At 42.8% G+C, this 20,978-nt stretch overlaps 1 protein-coding gene across 1 annotated transcript in view; it reads right to left on the reverse strand.

Moving 5' to 3' along the window:
* Positions 1-20,978, reverse strand: part of Mnn1 (menin 1) — a 141,918-nt gene that overhangs the window by 27,427 nt on the left and 93,513 nt on the right. Inside the window, exons 5-6 of the mRNA XM_071691039.1 lie at positions 9,814-10,021; positions 8,080-8,381 (exon numbers count right to left, since the gene is read on the reverse strand). Of these exons, the coding sequence (XP_071547140.1) occupies positions 8,080-8,381; positions 9,814-10,021 (510 nt within the window). The remainder of the gene's footprint in view (positions 1-8,079; positions 8,382-9,813; positions 10,022-20,978) is intronic.

A 20,978-nucleotide genomic window follows, 5' to 3' on the forward strand; every position in this document is an offset into this window, starting at 1 on the left:
CTTTCAGTTTTACCCATATTAATTGAGAATTTACTTTCTTACATTCTATCACATACTCCCACAACTCCTGTTTCAGGAGTACTGCTACTCCTTCCCTTGCTCTTGTCCTCTCACTAACCCCTGACTTTACTCCCAAGACATTCCCAAACCACTCTTCCCCTTTACCCTTGAGCTTCGTTTCACTCAGAGCCAAAACATCCAGGTTCCTTTCCTCAAACATACTACATATCTCTCCTTTTTCCACATCTTGGTTACATCCACGCACATTTAGACACCCCAATCTGAGTCTACGAGGAGGATGAGCACTCCCCGCGTGACTCCTTCTGTTTCCCATTTTTTAGAAAGTTAAAATTACGAGGGGAGGATTTCTGGCCCCCCGCTCCCGTCCCCTCTAGTCGCCTTCTACGACACGTGAGGAATGCGTGGGAAGTATTCTTTCACCCCTATCCCCAGGGATAATATTTTTTTTTTATTTTGCTTTGTCGCTGTCTCCCGCGTTTGCAAGGTAGCGCAAGGAAACAGACGAAAGAAAATGGCCCAACCCACCCCCATACACAATGTACACACATACACGCCCACACACGCAAATATACATACCTATACATCCCAATGTACATATATATATACACACACAGACACATACATATATACCCATGCACACAATTCACACTGTCTGCCCCTATTCATTCCCATTGCCACCTCGCCACACATGGAATACCATCCCCCTCCCCCCTCATGTGTGCGAGGTAGCACTAGGAAAAGACAACAAAGGCCCCATTCATTCACACTCAGTCTCCAGCTGTCACGCAATAATGCCCGAAACCACAGCTCCCTTTCCACATCCAGGCCCCACACAACTTTCCATGGTTTACCCCAGACACTTCACATGCCCTGATTCAATCCACTGACAGCACGTCAACCCCGGTATACCAAATCGATCCAATTCACTCTATTCCTTGCCCTCCTTTCACCCTCCTGCATGTTCAGGCCCCGATCACACAAAATCTTTTTCACTCCATCTTTCCACCTCCAATTTGGTCTCCCACTTCTCCTCGTTCCCTCCACCTCCGACACATATATCCTCTTGGTCAATCTTTCCTCACTCATTCTCTCCATGTGCCCAAACCATTTCAAAACACAAATACACACATACCCACATACACACACACACACACATATATATATATATATATATATATATATATATATATATATATATATATATATATATATATACATATGAAAAATGTAAGAAATAATTTAGAAAACTGAAACTTCTAGCCTGAAATGAAATGAAAAATGAATGTCACATAATGGTTCAACCTCTGGCTATGGAAAAGGGAAATGTATAATTTATTTACACAAATGTCAATAGTAGTTTTCATCAATTTAACCACTGTATCATACTGCCTGGTCCACTTATCATGAAACTGGAATATTGGCTTATGATGTTTCTCAATTGTCTTCATTACACAAAGTACAACCATATCTTGGATACATGAGGGTAGGTAGTTGGTCATCCGCCATAATAAAGCCTTGACAGACCAAAAATTTATCTGGACCTCAACTTTTCCAGTACATTTATGAAAAACACCTTTTTGCTTTCCATCTCTATCACTTTGAAAAAAAAACTCCCTTTCACATTTCAATGAAAAAATAAGCTTCAATGTCTAAGCTACTTTTTTTTCCAATTTCACTATTTTCTTGTCAGAGCATCATGTATGAAAACTATCACTCCAGTAACACAACTATAAACATTTCCTTCCCCTTTAAAAAAGGGTGGTGAGAGTAAGTGAGCCTGGGAAGGAGACTTGTGTGAGGAAGTACCAGGAGAGACTGAGTACAGAATGGAAAAAGGTGAGAACAATGGAAGTAAGGGGAGTGGGGGAGGAATGGGATGTATTTAGGGAATCAGTGATGGATTGCGCAAAAGATGCTTGTGGCATGAGAAGCGTGGGAGGTGGGTTGATTAGAAAGGGTAGTGAGTGGTGGGATGAAGAAGTAAGATTATTAGTGAAAGAGAAGAGAGAGGCATTTGGACGATTTTTGCAGGGAAATAATGCAACTGACTAGAAGATGTATAAAAGAAAGAGACAGGAGGTCAAGAGAAAGGTGCAAGAGGTGAAAAAGAGGGCAAATGAGAGTTGGGTTGAGAGAGTATCATTAAATTTTAGGGAGAATAAAAAGATGTTCTGGAAGGAGGTAAATAATGTGCGTAAGACAAGGGAGCAAATGGGAACTTCAGTGAAGGGCGCAAATGGGGAGGTGATAACAAGTAGTGGTGATGTGAGAAGGAGACGGAGTGAGTATTTTGAAGGTTTGTGGAATGTGTTTGATGATAGAGTGGCAGATATAGGGTGTTTTGGTCGAGGTGGTGTGCAAAGTGAGAGGGTTAGGGAAAATGATTTGGTAAACAGAGAAGAGGTAGTAAAAGCTTTGCGGAAGATGAAAGCCGGCAAGGCAGCAGGTTTGGACGGTATTGCAGTGGAATTTATAAAAAAAAAGGGGGTGACTGTATTATTGACTGGTTGGTAAGGTTATTTAATGTATGTATGACTCATGGTGAGGTGCCTGAGGATTGGCGGAATGCGTGCATAGTGCCACTGTACAAAGGCAAAGGGGATAAGAGTGAGTGCTCAAATTACAGAGGTATAAGTTTGTTGAGTATTCCTGGGAAATTATATGGGAGGGTATTGACTGAGAAGGTGAAGGCATGTACAGAGCATCAGACTGGGGAAGAGCAGTTTGGTTTCAGAAGTGGTAGAGGATGTGTGGATCAGGTGTTTGCTTTGAAGAATGTATGTGAGAAATACTTAGAAAAGCAAATGGATTTGTATGTAGCATTTATGGATCTGGAGAAGGCATATGATAGAGTTGATAGAGATGCTCTGTGGAAGGTATTAAGAATATATGGTGTGGGAGGCAAGTTGTTAGAAGCAGTGAAAAGTTTTTATTGAGGATGTAAGGCATGTGTACGTGTAGGAAGAGAGGAAAGTGATTGGTTCTCAGTGAATGTAGGTTTGCGGCAGGGGTGTGTGATGTCTCCATGGTTGTTTAATTTGTTTATGGATGGGGTTGTTAGGGAGGTGAATGCAAGAATTTTGGAAAGAGGGGCAAGCATGAAGTCTGTTGTGGATGAGAGAGCTTGGGAAGTGAGTCAGTTGTTGTTCGCTGATGACACAGCGCTGGTGGCTGATTCATGTGAGAAACTACAGAAGCTGGTGACTGAGTTTGGTAAAGTGTGTGAAAGAAGAAAGTTAAGAGTAAATGTGAATAAGTACAAGGTAATTAGGTACAGTAGGGTTGAGGGTCAAGTCAATTGGGAGGTAAGTTTGAATGGAGAAAAACTGGAGGAAGTAAAGTGTTTTAGATATCTGGGAGTGGATCTGGCAGCGGATGGAACCATGGAAGTGGAAGTGGATCATAGGGTGGGGGAGGGGGCGAAAATCCTGGGAGCCTTGAAGAATGAATGTGTGGAAGTCGAGAACATTATCTCGGAAAGCAAAAATGGGTATGTTTGAAGGAATAGTGATTCCAACAATGTTGTAGGGTTGCGAGGCATGGGCTATGGATAGAGTTGTGCACAGGACGGTGGATGTGCTGGAAATGAGATGTTTGAGGACAATGTGTGGTGTGAGGTGGTTTGATCGAGTAAGTAACGTAAGGGTAAGAGAGATGTGTGGAAATAAAAAGAGCGTGGTTGAAAGAGCAGAAGAGGGTGTTTCGAAATGGTTTGGGCACATGGAGAGAATGAGGAAAGATTGACCAAGAGGATATATGTATCGGAGGTGGAGGGAACGAGGAGAAGTGGGAGACCAAATTGGAGGTGGAAAGATGGAGTGAAAAAGATTTTGTGTGATCGGGGCCTGAACATGCAGGAGGGTGAAAGGAAGGCAAGGAATAGAGTGAATTGGATCGATGTGGTATACCGGGGTTGACGTGCTGTCAGTGGATTGAATCAGGGCATGTGGAGCGTCTGGGGTAAACCATGGAAAGCTGTGTAGGTATGTATATTTGCGTGTGTGGACGTGTTTGTATATACATGTGTATGGGGGTGGGTTAGGCCATTTTTTTCGTCTATTCCCTGGTGCTACCTCGCAAACGCGGGAGACGGCGAGAAAGCAAAAAAAAAATATATATATATATATTTTTTTTTTTTTTTTTTTTTTTTTATACTTTGTCGCTGTCTCCCGCGTTTGCGAGGTAGCGCAAGGAAACAGACGAAAGAAATGGCCCAACCCCCCCCCCATACACATGTATGTCCTCCCCTCCTTGTATTTTTTTAACTTTCTAAAATGGGAAACAGAAGAAGGAGTCACGCGGGTAGTGCTCATACTCCTCGAAGGCTCAGATTGGGGTGCCTAAATGTGTGTGGATGTAACCAAGATGTGAAAAAAGGAGAGATAGGTAGTATGTTTGAGGAAAGGAACCTGGATGTTTTGGCTCTGAGTGAAACGAAGCTCAAGGGTGAAGGGGAAGAGTGGTTTGGGAATGTCTTGGGAGTAAAGTCAGGGGTTAGTGAGAGGACAAGAGCAAGGGAAGGAGTAGCAGTACTCCTGAAACAGGAGTTGTGGGAGTACGTGATAGAATGTAAGAAAGTAAATTCTCGATTAATATGGGTAAAACTGAAAGTTGATGGAGAGAGATGGGTGATTATTGGTGCATATGCACCTGGACATGAGAAAAAAGATCATGAGAGGCAAGTGTTTTGGGAGCAGCTGAATGAGTGTGTTAGTGGTTTTGATGCACGAAACCGGGTTATAGTGATGGGTGATTTGAATGCAAAGGTGAGTAATGTGGCAGTTGAGGGAATAATTGGTATACATGGGGTGTTCAGTGTTGTAAATGGAAATGGTGAAGAGCTTGTAGATTTATGTGCTGCAAAAGGACTGATGATTGGGAGTACCTGGTTTAAAAAGCGAGATATACATAAGTATACTTATGTAAGTAGGAGAGATGGCCAGAGAGCGTTATTGGATTACGTGTTAATTGACAGGCACGCGAAAGAGACTTTTGGATGTTAATGTGCTGAGAGGTGCAACTGGAGGGATGTCTGATCATTATCTTGTGGAGGCTAAGGTGAAGATTTGTATGGGTTTTCAGAAAAAAAGAGTGAATGTTGGGGTGAAGAGGGTGGTGAGAGTAAGTGAGCTTGGGAAGGAGACTTGTGTGAGGAAGTACCAGGAGAGACTGAGTACAGAATGGAAAAAGGTGAGAACAATGGAAGTAAGGGGAGTGGGGGAGGAGTGGGATGTATTTAGGGAATCAGTGATGGATTGCGCAAAAGATGCTTGTGGCATGAGAAGAGTGGGAGGTGGGTTGATTAGAAAAGCTTGTGGCATGAGAAGAGTGGGAGGTGGGTTGATTAGAAAAGGTAGTGAGTGGTGGGATGAAGAAGTAAGAGTATTAGTGAAAGAGAAGAGAGAGGCATTTGGACGGTTTTTGCAGGGAAAAAATGCAGTTGAGTGGGAGACGTATAAAAGAAAGAGACAGGAGGTCAAGAGAAAGGTGCAAGAGGTGAAAAAAAGGGCAAATGAGTGTTGGGGTGAGAGAGTATCATTAAATTTTAGGGAGAATAAAAAGATGTTCTGGAAGGAGGTAAATAAAGTGCGTAAGACAAGGGAGCAAATGGGAACTTCAGTGAAGGGTGCAAATGGGGAGGTGATAACAAGTAGTGGTGATGTGAGAAGGAGATGGAGTGAGTATTTTGAAGGTTTGTTGAATGTGTTTGATGATAGAGTGGCAGATATAGGGTGTTTTGGTAGAGGTGGTGTGCAAAGTGAGAGGGTTAGGGAAAATGATTTGGTAAACAGAGAAGAGGTAGTAAAAGCTTTGCGGAAGATGAAAGCCGGCAAGGCAGCAGGTTTGGATGGTATTGCAGTGGAATTTATTAAAAAAGGGGGTGACTGTATTGTTGACTGGTTGGTAAGGTTATTTAATGTATGCATGACTCACGGTGAGGTGCCTGAGGATTGGCGGAATGCGTGCATAGTGCCATTGTACAAAGGCAAAGGGGATAAGAGTGAGTGCTCAAATTACAGAGGTATAAGTTTGTTGAGTATACCTGGTAAATTATATGGGAGGGTATTCATTGAGAGGGTGAAGGCATGTACAGAGCATCAGATTGGGGAAGAGCAGTGTGGTTTCAGAAGTGGTAGAGGATGTGTGGATCAGGTGTTTGCTTTGAAGAATGTATGTGAGAAATACTTAGAAAAGCAAATGGATTTGGAGGTGGAAAGATGGAGTGAAAAAGATTTTGTGTGATCGGGGCCTGAACATGCAGGAGGGTGAAAGGAGGGCAAGGAACAGAGTGAATTGGAGCGATGTGGTATACCGGGGTTGACGTGCTGTCAGTGGATTGAATCAAGGCATGTGAAGTGTCTGGGGTAAACCATGGAAAGCTGTGTAGGTATGTATATTTGCGTGTGTGGATGTATGTATATACATGTGTATGGGGGGGGGGGTTGGGCCATTTCTTTCGTCTGTTTCCTTGCGCTACCTCGCAAACGCGGGAGACAGCGACAAAGTATAAAAAAAAAAAAAAAAAAAAAAATTTATGGATCTGGAGAAGGCATATGATAGAGTTGATAGAGATGCTCTGTGGAAGGTATTAAGAATATATGGTGTGGGAGGCAAGTTGTTAGAAGCAGTGAAAAGTTTTTATCAAGGATGTAAGGCATGTGTACGTGTAGGAAGAGAGGAAAGTGATTGGTTCTCAGTGAATGTAGGTTTGCGGCAGGGGTGTGTGATGTCTCCATGGTTGTTTAATTTGTTTATGGATGGGGTTGTTAGGGAGGTGAATGCAAGAGTTTTGGAAAGAGGGGCAAGTATGAAGTCTGTTGGGGATGAGAGAGCTTGGGAAGTGAGTCAGTTGTTGTTCGCTGATGATACAGCGCTGGTGGCTGATTCATGTGAGAAACTGCAGAAGCTGGTGACTGAGTTTGGTAAAGTGTGTGAAAGAAGAAAGTTAAGAGTAAATGTGAATAAGAGCAAGGTTATTAGGTACAGTAGGGTTGAGGGTCAAGTCAATTGGGAGGTGAGTTTGAATGGAGAAAAACTGGAGGAAGTGAAGTGTTTTAGATATCTGGGAGTGGATCTGGCAGCGGATGGAACCATGGAAGCGGAAGTGGATCATAGGGTGGGGGAGGGGGCGAAAATTCTGGGAGCCTTGGAGAATGTGTGGAAGTCGAGAACATTATCTCGGAAAGCAAAAATGGGTATGTTTGAAGGAATAGTGGTTCCAACAATGTTGTATGGTTGCGAGGCGTGGGCTATGGATAGAGTTGTGCACAGGAGGATGGATGTGCTGGAAATGAGATGTTTGAGGACAATGTGTGGTGTGAGGTGGTTTGATCGAGTAAGTAACGTAAGGGTAAGAGAGATGTGTGGAAATAAAAAGAGCGTGGTTGAGAGAGCAGAAGAGGGTGTTTTGAAATGGTTTGGGCACATGGAGAGAATGAGTGAGGAAAGATTGACCAAGAGGATATATGTGTCGGAGGTGGAGGGAACGAGGAGAAGAGGGAGACCAAATTGGAGGTGGAAAGTTGGAGTGAAAAAGATTTTGTGTGATCGGGGCCTGAACATGCAGGAGAGTGAAAGGAGGGCAAGGAATAGAGTGAATTGGAGCGATCTGGTATACCGGGGTTGACGTGCTGTCAGTGGATTGAATCGGGACATGTGAAGCGTCTGGGGTAAACCATGGAAAGCTGTGTAGGTATGTATATTTGCGTGTGTGGACGTATGTATATACATGTGTATGGGGGTGGGTTGGGCCATTTCTTTCGTGTTTTTCCTTGCGCTACCTCGCAAACGCGGGAGACAGCGGAAAAAAAAAAAATGAGCCAATGGGTCGTTCTTTGTTTGTTTTCTGGTGCCACCTCGCTGATGTGGGAAACAGCGATCAAGTGTAATAAACAAATAAACAATAACTATAGTCTGCATAACACGTCCTTCAGTGTCCCCAACCAAAAACCATTATTACATACTTTTAGAGTATAACCAAAATAAAAGAGTGATCCTTACCTTTTAGTATAACTATGACCTTTACATTACCTAAGCAATCTTGACATTAAAACTCACCTGCAGTATCTGGCTCTATGCAGGATATCTTGACATGTGACCTGACATGGGCATCAAATTTGGCAATCGTGTTGAAAAGTGCTTTAGCCCAGCCAATGTGAAGCACCGGAGTAGCAGAACCTTCCTCCCACTCACAGATCCCATCATAGAACTCCAGAAGATAACCAAAACACTCTGGATCTTTGAGTATGGATCTTGCCGAGATCCCAGAGCTAACTACACGCATAATGTGAGGAATTAGCTCATTGGCAATCTCCAGGAACTCTTTGTAGATTTCTTCATCATCTCTAGAGTAATTATAGCTGAAATATAGTTCAAGAACTTTTGAAATGGCAATATCACTTTATCATTTTTCTTCATTGGTCCTCAAATGAATTTACTCGAAAACTCATTATCAGTTAAGAAAATATCTATTCAAACTGATGGATCATGAGACAACAGTGAACTCTTTAAAAAACATCAATGACTGCTAAATATTTTGGGTGATAATGGGGTGGCACCTTTCCGGATGATAACAGAATGGCACCTTTCTGTATAACAAAGGTGTGGCAACTTTCTGGATGACAATGGTACAGACCTTTCTGGATGACAATGAGATGGTATCTTCCTGCATGATAACAGAGTGGCACCTTTCCGTATATAAATGGTATGGCAACTTTCTGGATAACAATGGGGTGGCACTTTTCTTGATGACAATAGGGTGGCACCCCTGTGGATGATACTGGGGTGGCATCTTTCCAGATGACAATGGTATGACACCTTCTAGATGACAATGGGAAGATACCTTTCTGGATGATAACAGGGTGACACCTTTCTGGATGATAATGGGCCAGCACCTTTCTGAATGATAAAGGGGTGGTTCCCTTCTATATATCAATGGGGTGGCACCCTCCTGGATGACAATGAAGTGGCACCTATCTAGATGACAATGGGGTGGCACCCTTGTAAATAACAATGAGGTGGCTCATTTCTGCATAATAATGTTGTGGAACCTTTCTGGATGATTATGTGGCATCTTTCATGATGATAATGGGGTGGTATCCTTCTGAATTATAATGGAGTATCACTCTTCTAAATGACAATAGGGTGGCTCCTTTCTGTATAACAATGGGGTGGAACCTTTCTGGGTGATAATGGAGTGGCACCTTTCTTGATGATAATGGGGTGGCACCTCTCTTGATAATGGGGTAGCACCCCTCTAAATGACAATGGGGTGACACCTTTCTAGATAACAATGGGGTGGCATCTTTCTTGATGACAATGGGGCAGCATCTTTCGTGATAACAATGGGGTGGCACCTCTCTGGATGACAAGGGGGTGGCACCTTTCTGGACGATAATGGGGTGGTACCTTTCTTGTTGATAATGGGCTGGCACCTTTCTTAATTACAATGGGGTGTTACGTTTCTGGATGGTAAGGGAAGACCTTTCTAAATGATAATGGGGTGGCACTTTTCTGGATGATAATGGGCTGACACCTTCCTAAATGACAATGGGGTGGCATCTTTCTGGGTGATAACAGGGTGGCACCTTTCTGGATGAGACTGGGGTGTTTTTTTCAAGGTGTCAGCTTGATGTAGGAACCTGTTCTAATAAATAAGAGTAAGACTTGGCCAACTATGCCAGGCCTTGATAAATAATCTAGGTTATCCAAGCAGTAAATGTATTGCAAGAAACTGTACAATAATGTTTCTCTACCCCACAAGTTTAGGAAAATTTCAGTGGAAAAACTTACTTTCTGATAACAGAGGCAGCTCTAGCCCAATACTTGAGTGCCTGTTTGTATAGCTTGTTCCTATAGCAGTAGCCCCCTAAATAAGTGTAAGGGTAAACATGTTGGTTGTCATAGTAGCGGACTGCACTGGTGATGGCTTCCTCATACATCTTAGTGGCTGGAAATCGACCCTTTGTTGGCATCATCTCCTCTAAGTCACCCAGATTATCTTAGAAAAGAAATTTATGGGATTAATGTTAATACAACCATTAATGTTTCCAGCAAATTTTGAGTTAACTTTCTATGTTGCATACCTGTCAATCAAGAGTTTTTGCATATTTTAATTAAGATCAATGGTGATAACAAGTGAGTACAAGCAAAGGTACCTACACTGACCACAAAGCAGAATATTAATGCCTCTCAGCCAGTTTCAGTTATCATCATCATTATGTCCAGCTGTTGTGGTAAAGTACTCTATGGTACCCTCTACTGTTTTCCATCACTCCAGAATTGGTACAGAGGAACATGGTAACCCAAAGATAGGTTACCACTAACCATGACAGTACATCAAAAAGTGAAACATATTAAGTCACAAGCTAACACATATAATAATCTTATCATATACATCATATCATACTCTATCGCTGTCTCCTGCATCAGTAAAGAGTGCACGGAAACAGACAAAAGAATGGCAAGACCCACCCACATACACACATATATACATAAACGTCCACACACACACATATACATACCTATACATTTCAACGTATACATATATATACATACACTGATAATTCACACGTGTTAACTGACAGGTGCGCGAAAGAGAGACTTTTGGATGTTAATGTGCTGAGAGGTGCAACTGGAGGGATGTCTGATCATTATCTTGTGGAGGCTAAGGTGAAGATTTGTATGGGTTTTCAGAAAAGAAGAGTGAATGTTGGGGTGAAGAGGGTGGTGAGAGTAAGTGAGCTTGGGAAGGAGACTTGTGTGAGGAAGTACCAGGAGAGACTGAGTACAGAATGGAAAAAGGTGAGAACAATGGAAGTAAGGGGAGTGGGGGAGGAATGGGATGTATTTAGGGAATCAGTGATGGATTGCGCAAAAGATGCTTCTGGCATGAGAAGAGTGGGAGGTAGGTTGATTAGAAAGGGTAGTGAGTGGTGGGATGAAGAAGTAAGATTATTAGTGAAAGAGAAGAGAGAGGCATTTGGATGATTTTTACAGGGAAAAAATGCAATTGAGTGGGTGATATATAAAAGAAAGAGACAGGAGGTCAAGAGAAAGGTGCAAGAGGTGAAAAAGAGGGCAAATGAGAGTTGGGGTGAGAGAGTATCATTAAATTTCAGGGAGAATAAAAAGATGTTCTGGAAGGAGGTAAATAAAGTGCGTAAGATAAGGGAGCAAATGGGAACTTCAGTAAAGGGCGCAAATGGGGAGGTGATAACAAGTAGTGGTGATGTGAGAAGGAAATGGAATGAGTATTTTGAAGGTTTGTTGAATGTGTTTGATGATAGAGTGGCAGATATAGGGTGTTTTGGTCGAGGTGGTGTGCAAAGTGAGAGGGATAGGGAAAATGACTTGGTAAACAGAGAAGAGGTAGTAAAAGCTTTGCGGAAGATGAAAGCCGGCAAGGCAGCAGGTTTGGATGGTATTGCAGTGGAATTTATTAAAAAAGGGGGTGACTGTATTATTGACTGGTTGGTAAGGTTATTTAATGTATGTATGACTCATGGTGAGGTGCCTGAGGATTGGCGGAATGCATGCATAGTGCCATTGTACAAAGGCAAAGGGGATAAGAGTGAGTGCTCAAATTACAGAGGTATAAGTTTGTTGAGTATTCCTGGTAAATTATATGGGAGGGTATTGATTGAGAGGGTGAAGGCATGTACAGAGCATCAGATTGGGGAAGAGCAGTGTGGTTTCAGAAGTGGTAGAAGAAGTGTGGATCAGGTGTTTGCTTTGAAGAATTTTTTTTTTTCTTTTTTTTTTTTGCTTTGTCGCTGTCTCCTGAATTTGCGAGGTAGCGCAAGGAAACAGACGAAAGAAATGGCCCAACCCACCCCCATACACATGTATATACATACGTCCACACACGCAAATATACATACCTACACAGCTTTCCATGGTTTACCCCAGACGCTTCACATGCCCCGATTCAATCCACTGACAGCACGTCAACCCCGGTATACCACATCGCTCCAATTCACTCTATTCCTTGCCCTCCTTTCACCCTCCTGCATGTTCAGGCCCCGATCACACAAAATCTTTTTCACTCCATCTTTCCACCTCCAATTTGGTCTCCCTCTTCTCCTCGTTCCCTCCACCTCCGACACATATATCCCCTTGGTCAATCTTTCCTCACTGATTCTCTCCATGTGCCCAAACCATTTCAAAACACCCTCTTCTGCTCTCTCAACCACGCTCTTTTTATTTCCACGCATCTCTCTTACCCTTACGTTACTTACTCGATCAAACCACCTCACACCACACATTGTCCTCAAACATCTCATTTCCAGCACATCCATCCTCCTGCGCACAACTCTATCCATAGCCCACGCCTCGCAACCATACAACATTGTTGGAACCACTATTCCTTCAAACATACCCATTTTTGCTTTCTGAGATAACGTTCTCGCCTTCCACACATTTTTCAGCGCTCCCAGAACTTTCGCCTCCTTCCCCACCCTATGACTCACATCCGCTTCCATGATTCCATCTGCTGCCAAATCCACTCCCAGATGTCTAAAACATTTCACTTCCTCTACTTTTTCTCCATTCAAACTCACCTCCCAATTGACTTGTCCCTCAACCCTACTGTACCCAATAACCTTGCTCTTATTCACATTTACTCTCAGCTTTCTTCTTTCCCACACTTTACCAAACTCAGTCACCAACTTCTGCAGTTTCTTACATGAATCAGCCACCAGCGCTGTATCATCAGCAAACAACTGACTCACTTCCCAAACCCTCTCATCCACAACAGACTGCATACTTGCCCCTCTTTCCAAAAGTTTGCATTCACCTCCCTAACAACCCCATCCATAAACAAATTAAACAACCATGGAGAAATCACACACCCCTGCCACAAACCAACATTCACTGAGAACCAATCACTTTCCTCTCTTCCTAATCATACACATGCCTTACATCCTCGATAAAAACTTTTCACTGCTTCTAGCAACTTGCCTCCCACACCATATATTCTTAATATCTTCCACAGAGCATCTCTGTCAACTCTATCATATGCCTTCTCCAGATCCATAAATGCTACACACAAATCCATTTGCTTTTCTAAGTATTTCTCACATACATTCTTCAAAGCAAACACCTGATCCACACATCCTCTTACACTTCTGAAACCACACTGCTCTTCCCCAATCTGATGCTCTGTACAAGCCTTCACCCTCTCAATCAATACCCTCCCATATAATTTCCCCGGAATACTCAACAAACTTATACCTCTGTAATTTGAGCACTCACCTTTATCCCCTTTGCCTTTGTACAATGGCACTATGCAAGCATTCCGCCAGTTCCCAGGCACCTCACCATGAGTCATACACTTATTAAATAACCTTACCAACCAGTCAACAACACAGTCACCCCAATTTTTTAATATATTCCACTGCAATACCATTCAAACCTGCTGCCCTGCCGGCTCTCATCTTCCACAAAGCTTTTACTACCTCTTCTCTGTTTACCAAATCATTCTCTCTGACCCTCTCACTTCACACACCACTACGACCAAAACACCCTATATCTGCCACTCTATCGTCAAACACATTCAACAAACCTTCAAAATATTCACTCCATCTCCTTCTCACATCACCACTACTTGTTATCACCTCCTCTTCACCAATGTTCCCATTTGTTCCCTTGTTTTACGCACTTTATATACCTCCTTCCAAAACATCTTTTTATTCTCCCTACAATCTCATGATACTCTCTCACCCCAACTCTCATTTGCCCTCTTTTTCACCTCTTGCACCTTTCTCTTGACCTCCTGTCTCTTTCGTTTACACATCTCCAACTCTTTTGCATTATTTCCCTACAAAAATTGTCCAAATGCCTCTCTCTTCTCTTTCACTAATAATCTTACTTCTTCATCCCACCACTCACTACCCTTTCTAATCTGCCCACCTCCCACGCTTATCATGCCACAAGCATCTTTTGCACAAGCCATCACTGCTTCCCTAAATACATCCCATTCCTCCCCCACTCCCCTTACCTCCTTTGTTCTCACCTTTTTCCATTCTGTACTCAGTCTCTCCTGGTACTTCCTCACACAAGTCTCCTTCCTAAGCTCACTTACTCTCACCACTCTCTTCACCCCAACATTCTCTCTTCTTTTCTGAAAACCTTCACAAATCTTCACCTTCGCCTCCACAAGATAATGACCAGACATCCCTCCAGTTGCACCTCTCAGCACATTAATATCCAAAAGTCTCTCTTTCACGTGCCCATCAATTAACACGTAATCCAATAACACCCTCTGGCCATCTCTCCTACTTACATACGTATACTTATGTATATCTCTCTTTTTAAACCAGCTATTCCCAATCACCAGTCCTTTTTCAGCGCACAAATCTACAAGCTCTTCACCATTTCCATTTACAACACTGAACACCCCATGTACACCAATTATTCCCTAAACTGCCACATTACTCACCTTTGCATTCAAATCACCCATCACTATAACCCGGTCTCGTGCATCAAACTACTAACACACTCACTCAACTCCTCCCAAAACACGTGCCTCTCATGATCTTCTCATGCCCAGGTGCATATGCACCAATAATCACCCATCTCTCTCCATCCACTTTCAGTTTTACCCATATCAATCTAAAGTTTACTTTCTTACACTCTAGCACATACTCCTACAGCTCCTGTTTCAGGAGTAGTGCTACTCCTTCCCTTGATACTGTCCTCTCACCAACCCCTGACTTTACTCCTAAGACATTCCCAAACCATTCTTCCCCTTTACCCTTGAGCTTCATTTCACTCAGAGCCAAAACATCCAGGTTCCCTTCCTACCTATCTCTCCTTTTTTCTCATCTTGGTTACATCGACACACATTTAGACACCCCAATCTGAGCCTTCGAGGAGGATAAGCACTTCCCGTGTGACTCCTTCTCCTGTTTCCCCTTTTAGAAAGTTGAAATACAAGTAGGGGAGGGTTTCTAGCCCTCCACTCCTGTCTCCTTTAGTCACCTTCTACGATACGTGAGGAATGCGTGGGAAGTATTTTTTCTCCCCTATCCCCAGGGATATATATACATGTACATATTCATACTTACTTGCCTTTATCCATTCCTGTTGCTACCCTGCTACACAGGAAATGGCATTGCTACTCCTTGCTTAAGCAAGGTAGTGCCAAGAAAGCAAAAAAAGGCCACATTTGCTCACACTCAGTCTCTATCTGTCACATGTAATACACTGAAACCACAGCCTCCTATCCACATCCAGGCTCCACAGACCTTTCCATGGCTTACCCCAGAAATTTCACATATCCTGGTTCAGTCCATGGACAGCATGTCCACCCTGGTAGACCACATCGTTCCAGTTCACTCTATTCCTTGCACAACCCCCACCCTCCTGTATGTTCAGGCCCCGATCATTCAAAATGTTTTTCACTCCATCCTTCCACCTCCAATTTGGTCTCCCGCTTCTCCTTCTTCCCTCCACCTGACACATATATCCTCTTTGTCAAGCTTTCCTCACTCATTCTCTCCATATGTCCAAGCCATTTCAACACACCCTCTTCTGCTCTCTCAACTGCACTCTTCTTATTTCTACGCATCTCTCTTAACTCTTTCATTACTTCTTGATCAAACCACATATTGTTCTCAAACATTTCATTTCCAACACATACACCCTCCTCCATACAACCCTATCTATAGCCCATGCTAAATACTTCCAATCACCAGTCTTATTCCGAATGTTATGTAAAACTAATACCCCATACCCCTAACTGCCACATCATCCACTCTTACATTCATATCCCCTATGAGCCCTTAATCTTTATCATTAAAATGACAGAATCATTCACTCAGCTCCTTATGGAAAATTCCCCTTTCCACCTCACTCCTCTCATTACCAGGAGCATAAACACTAACAATCAATCACCTTTTGTATTCTACTTTTATTCTCATCATCATTAGTCTATTTCATTGTGCGGGATGGCAATGGGAATGGATGAAGGCAGCAAGAATGAGTATATGTATGTGTATATATGTATATGTCTGTATGTGTAAGTGTATATATGTATATGTCTGAGTATGTATATGTATGTATACATTGAATGTATATGTGCATGTGTGGGCATTTATGTACATACATGTGTATGTGGGTGGGTTGGGCCATTCTCTCATCTGTTTCCTTGCACTACCTCGCTAATGCAGGACACGGCGATTAAGTATATTAAATAAAAAAATAAATACTTTATCATTATGATATTTTGAGCAATAGGGGCCTAAACTTGCAGAAGGGTGAAAGGCGTGCATGGGATAGAGTGAAATGAAACAATGTGGGATACTGGGGTTGATGTGCCGTCAATGGACTGAACCTGGGCATGTGGAGTGCTTAGGATAAACCATGGACAGTGCTGTGGTGCTGTAGTTTTGGTGCAATATGCATGAAAGCTAGAGAATTGACGAGATCAGATGCAGCCTTTCTTCGTCTGTTCCTGGTGCTACCTCACTAATGTAGGAAATGGCAATCAAGCCTGAAATAAATTTCTCATTGTCATTAATATTGCGTGTCAAAGAAGGTGACTAAGGGAGGCAGAAGCGGGTGGCTGGAAATCCTCTTTTCCTGTATTGGTTTCCAAAAGAAGGAACAGAGCAGGGAGCCAAGTGAGGAATTTTCTTTCAAAGGCTCTGTCATCTGTCCTTGACACTACCCCACTCACGCAGAAAGTCGAGAGCATGAATGACAAAAAAAATTATAAATATATGCAAATACTTTATCATTAATAATCATAGATGTATTTCATAACCATCAGTAGATATAGGGTAGCCTGTGGTGATAGTGGCAATTCCTACTACAAGGTCACTTTCTACCAACCAAACTCTTGATGACTGAAGGGTAAATGAGTATATATCCAGTGAAGGAATCAGCACCTATAATCTTCTACAGAACTTAACCTTGATTTATGGTAAAAAAAATATAATGTCAATGGATGGATATGTGTGGAATGTTTTGGAGATATAAAACTGAAAATATAAGACAAAGGATGAGAATATTCCTAGGTCCGTATAAGGTGATAAAAATCTCTTATGAGAAAAGAGTAAATTCAGAAAGCAACCTCTATTATATAAGCATAAATGTACAAATTACAGAGGTATAAGTTTGTTGAGTATTCCTGGGAAATTATATGGGAGGGTATTGATTGAGAGGGTGAAGGCATGTACAGAGCATCAGATTGGGGAAGAGCAGTGTGGATTCAGAAGTGGTAGAGGATGTGTGGATCAGGTGTTTGCTTTGAAGAATGTATGTGAGAAATACTTAGAAAAGCAAATGGATTTGTATGTAGCATTTATGGATCTGAGTACAGAATGGAAAAAGGTGAGAACAATGGAAGCAAGGGGAGTGGGGGAGGAATGGGATGTATTTAGGGAATCAGTGATGGATTGCGCAAAAGATGCTTGTGGCATGAGAAGAGTGGGAGGTGGGTTGATTAGAAAGGGTAGTGAGTGGTGGGATGAAGAAGTAAGAGTATTAGTGAAAGAGAAGAGAGAGGCATTTGGACGATTTTTGCAGGGAAAAAATGCAACTGAGTGGGAGATGTATAAAAGAAAGAGACAGGAGGTCAAGAGAAAGGTTCAAGAGGTGAAAAAAAGGGCAAATGAGAGTTGGGGTGAGAGAGTATCATAAAATTTCAGGGAGAATAAAAAGATGTTCTGGAAGGAGGTAAATAAAGTGCGTAAGACAAGGGAGCAAATGGGAACTTCAGTGAAGGGCGCAAATGGGGAGGTGATAACAAGTAGTGGTGATGTGAGAAGGAGATGGAGTGAGTATTTTGAAGGTTTGTTGAATGTGTTTGATGATAGAGTGGCAGATATAGGGTGTTTTGGTCGAGGTGGTGTGCAAAGTGAGAGGGTTAGGGAAAATGATTTGGTAAACAGAGAAGAGGTAGTGAAAGCTTTGCGGAAGATGAAAGCCGGCAAGGCAGCAGGTTTGGATGGTATTGCAGTGGAATTTATTAAAAAAGGGGGTGACTGTATTGTTGACTGGTTGGTAAGGTTATTTAATGTATGTATGACTCATGGTGAGGTGCCTGAGGGTTGGCGGAATGTGTGCATAGTGCCATTGTACAAAGGCAAAGGGGATAAGAGTGAGTGCTCAAATTACAGAGGTATAAGTTTGTTGAGTATTCCTGGTAAATTATATGGGAGGGTATTGATTGAGAGGGTGAAGGCATGTACAGAGCATCAGATTGGGGAAGAGCAGTGTGGTTTCAGAAGTGGTAGAGGATGTGTAGATCAGGTGTTTGCTTTGAAGAATGTATGAGAAATACTTAGAAAAGCAAATGGATTTGTATGTAGCATTTATGGATCTGGAGAAGGCATATGATAGAGTTGATAGAGATGCTCTGTGGAAGGTATTAAGAATATATGGTATGGGAGGAAAGTTGTTAGAAACAGTGAAAAGTTTTTATCGAGGATGTAAGGCATGTGTACGTGTAGGAAGAGAGGAAAGTGATTGGTTCTCAGTGAATGTAGGTTTGCGGCAGGGGTGTGTGATGTCTCCATGGTTGTTTAATTTGTTTATGGATGGGGTTGTTAGGGAGGTAAATGCAAGAGTTTTGGAAAGAGGGGCAAGTATGAAGTCTGTTGGGGATGAGAGAGCTTGGGAAGTGAGTCAGTTGTTGTTCGCTGATGATACAGCGCTGGTGGCTGATTCATGTGAGAAACTGCAGAAGCTGGTGACTGAGTTTGGTAAAGTGTGTGGAAGAAGAAAGTTAAGAGTAAATGTGAATAAGAGCAAGGTTATTAGGTACAGTAGGGTTGAGGGTCAAGTCAATTGGGAGGTGAGTTTGAATGGAGAAAAACTGGAGGAAGTGAAGTGTTTTAGATATCTGGGAGTGGATCTGGCAGCGGATGGAACCATGGAAGCGGAAGTGGATCATAGGGTGGGGGAGGGGGCAAAAATTCTGGGGGCCTTGAAGAATGTGTGGAAGTCGAGAACATTATCTCGGAAAGCAAAAATGGGTATGTTTGAAGGAATAGTGGTTCCAACAATGTTGTATGGTTGCGAGGCGTGGGCTATGGATAGAGTTGTGCGCAGGAGGATGGATGTGCTGGAAATGAGATGTTTGAGGACAATGTGTGGTGTGAGGTGGTTTGATCGAGTGAGTAACGTAAGGGTAAGAGAGATGTGTGGAAATAAAAAGAGCGTGGTTGAGAGAGCAGAAGAGGGTGTTTTGAAGTGGTTTGGGCACATGGAGAGAATGAGTGAGGAAAGATTAACCAAGAGGATATATGTGTCGGAGGTGGAGGGAACGAGGAGAAGAGGGAGACCAAATTGGAGGTGGAAAGATGGAGTGAAAAAGATTTTGTGTGATCGGGGCCTGAACATGCAGGAGGGTGAAAGGAGGGCAAGGAATAGAGTGAATTGGAGCGATGTGGTATACCGGGGTTGACGTGCTGTCAGTGGATTGAATCAGGGCATGTGAAGCGTCTGGGGTAAACCATGGAAAGCTGTGTAGGTATGTATATTTGCGTGTGTGGACGTATGTATATACATGTGTATGGGGGGGGGGCATTTCTTTCGTCTGTTTCCTTGCGCTACCTCGCAAACGCGGGAGACAGCGACAAAGTATAAAAAAAAAAAGAAAAAAAAATTTATGGATCTGGAGAAGGCATATGATAGAGTTGATAGAGATGCTCTGTGGAAGGTACTAAGAATATATGGTGTGGGAGGCAAGTTGTTAGAAGCAGTGAAAAGTTTTTATCGAAAATGTAAGGCATGTGTACGTGTAGGAAGAGAGGAAAGTGATTGGTTCTCAGTGAATGTAGGTTTGCAGCAGGGGTGTGTGATGTCTCCATGGTTGTTTAATTTGTTTATGGATGGGGTTGTTAGGGAGGTGAATGCAAGAGTTTTGGAAAGAGGGGCAAGTATGAAGTCTGTTGGGGATGAGAGAGCTTGGGAAGTGAGTCAGTTGTTGTTTGCTGATGATACAGTGCTGGTGACTGATTCATGTAAGAAACTGCAGAAGCTGGTGACTGAGTTTGGTAAAGTGTGTGAAAGAAGAAAGTTAAGAGTAAATGTGAATAAGAGCAAGGTTATTAGGTACAGTAGGGTTGAGGGTCAAGTTAATTGGGAGGTAAGTTTGAATGGAGAAAAACTGGAGGAAGTAAAGTGTTTTAGATATCTGGGAGTGGATTTGGCAGCAGATGGAACCATGGAAGTGGAAGTAAATCATAGGGTGGGGGAGGGGGCGAAAATCCTGGGAGCCTTGAAGAATGTGTGGAAGTCAAGAACATTATCTCCGAAAGCAAAAATGGGTATGTTTGAAGGAATAGTGGTTCCAACAATGTTGTATGGTTGCGAGGCGTGGGCTATGGATAGAGTTGTGCGCAGGAGGGTGGATGTGATGGAAATGAGATGTTTGAGGATGATATGTGGTGTGAGGTGGTTTGACTGAGTAAGTAATGTAAGGGTAAGAGAGATGTGTGGAAATAAAAAGAGCATGGTTGAGAGAGCAGAAGAGGGGGTTTTGAAATGGTTTGGGCACATGGAGAGAATGAGTGAGGAAAGATTGACCAAGAGGATATATGTGTCGGAGGTGGAGGGAATGAGGAGAAGTGGGAGACCAAATTGGAGGTGGAAAGATGGAGTGAAAAAGATTTTGAGTGACCGGGGCCTGAACATGCAGAAGGGTGAAAGGCGGGCAAGGAATAGAGTGAATTGGATCGATGTGGTATACCGGGGTCGACGTGCTGTCAATGTATTGAATCAGGGCATGTGAAGCGTCTGGGGTAAACCATGGAAAGTTCTGTGGGGCCTGGATGTGGAAAGGGAGCTGTGCTTTCGGGCATTATTGCATGACAGCTAGAGACTGAGTGTGAAAGAATGGGGCCTTTGTTGTCCTTTCCTAGCGCTACCTCGCACACATAAGGGGGAAGGGGGATGTTATTCCATGTGTGGCGAGGTGGCAATGGGAATGAATAAAGGCAGACAGT

Source organism: Panulirus ornatus, chromosome 50 (assembly GCF_036320965.1).
Source record: "Panulirus ornatus isolate Po-2019 chromosome 50, ASM3632096v1, whole genome shotgun sequence".
Lineage (NCBI taxonomy): Eukaryota > Metazoa > Arthropoda > Malacostraca > Decapoda > Palinuridae > Panulirus > Panulirus ornatus.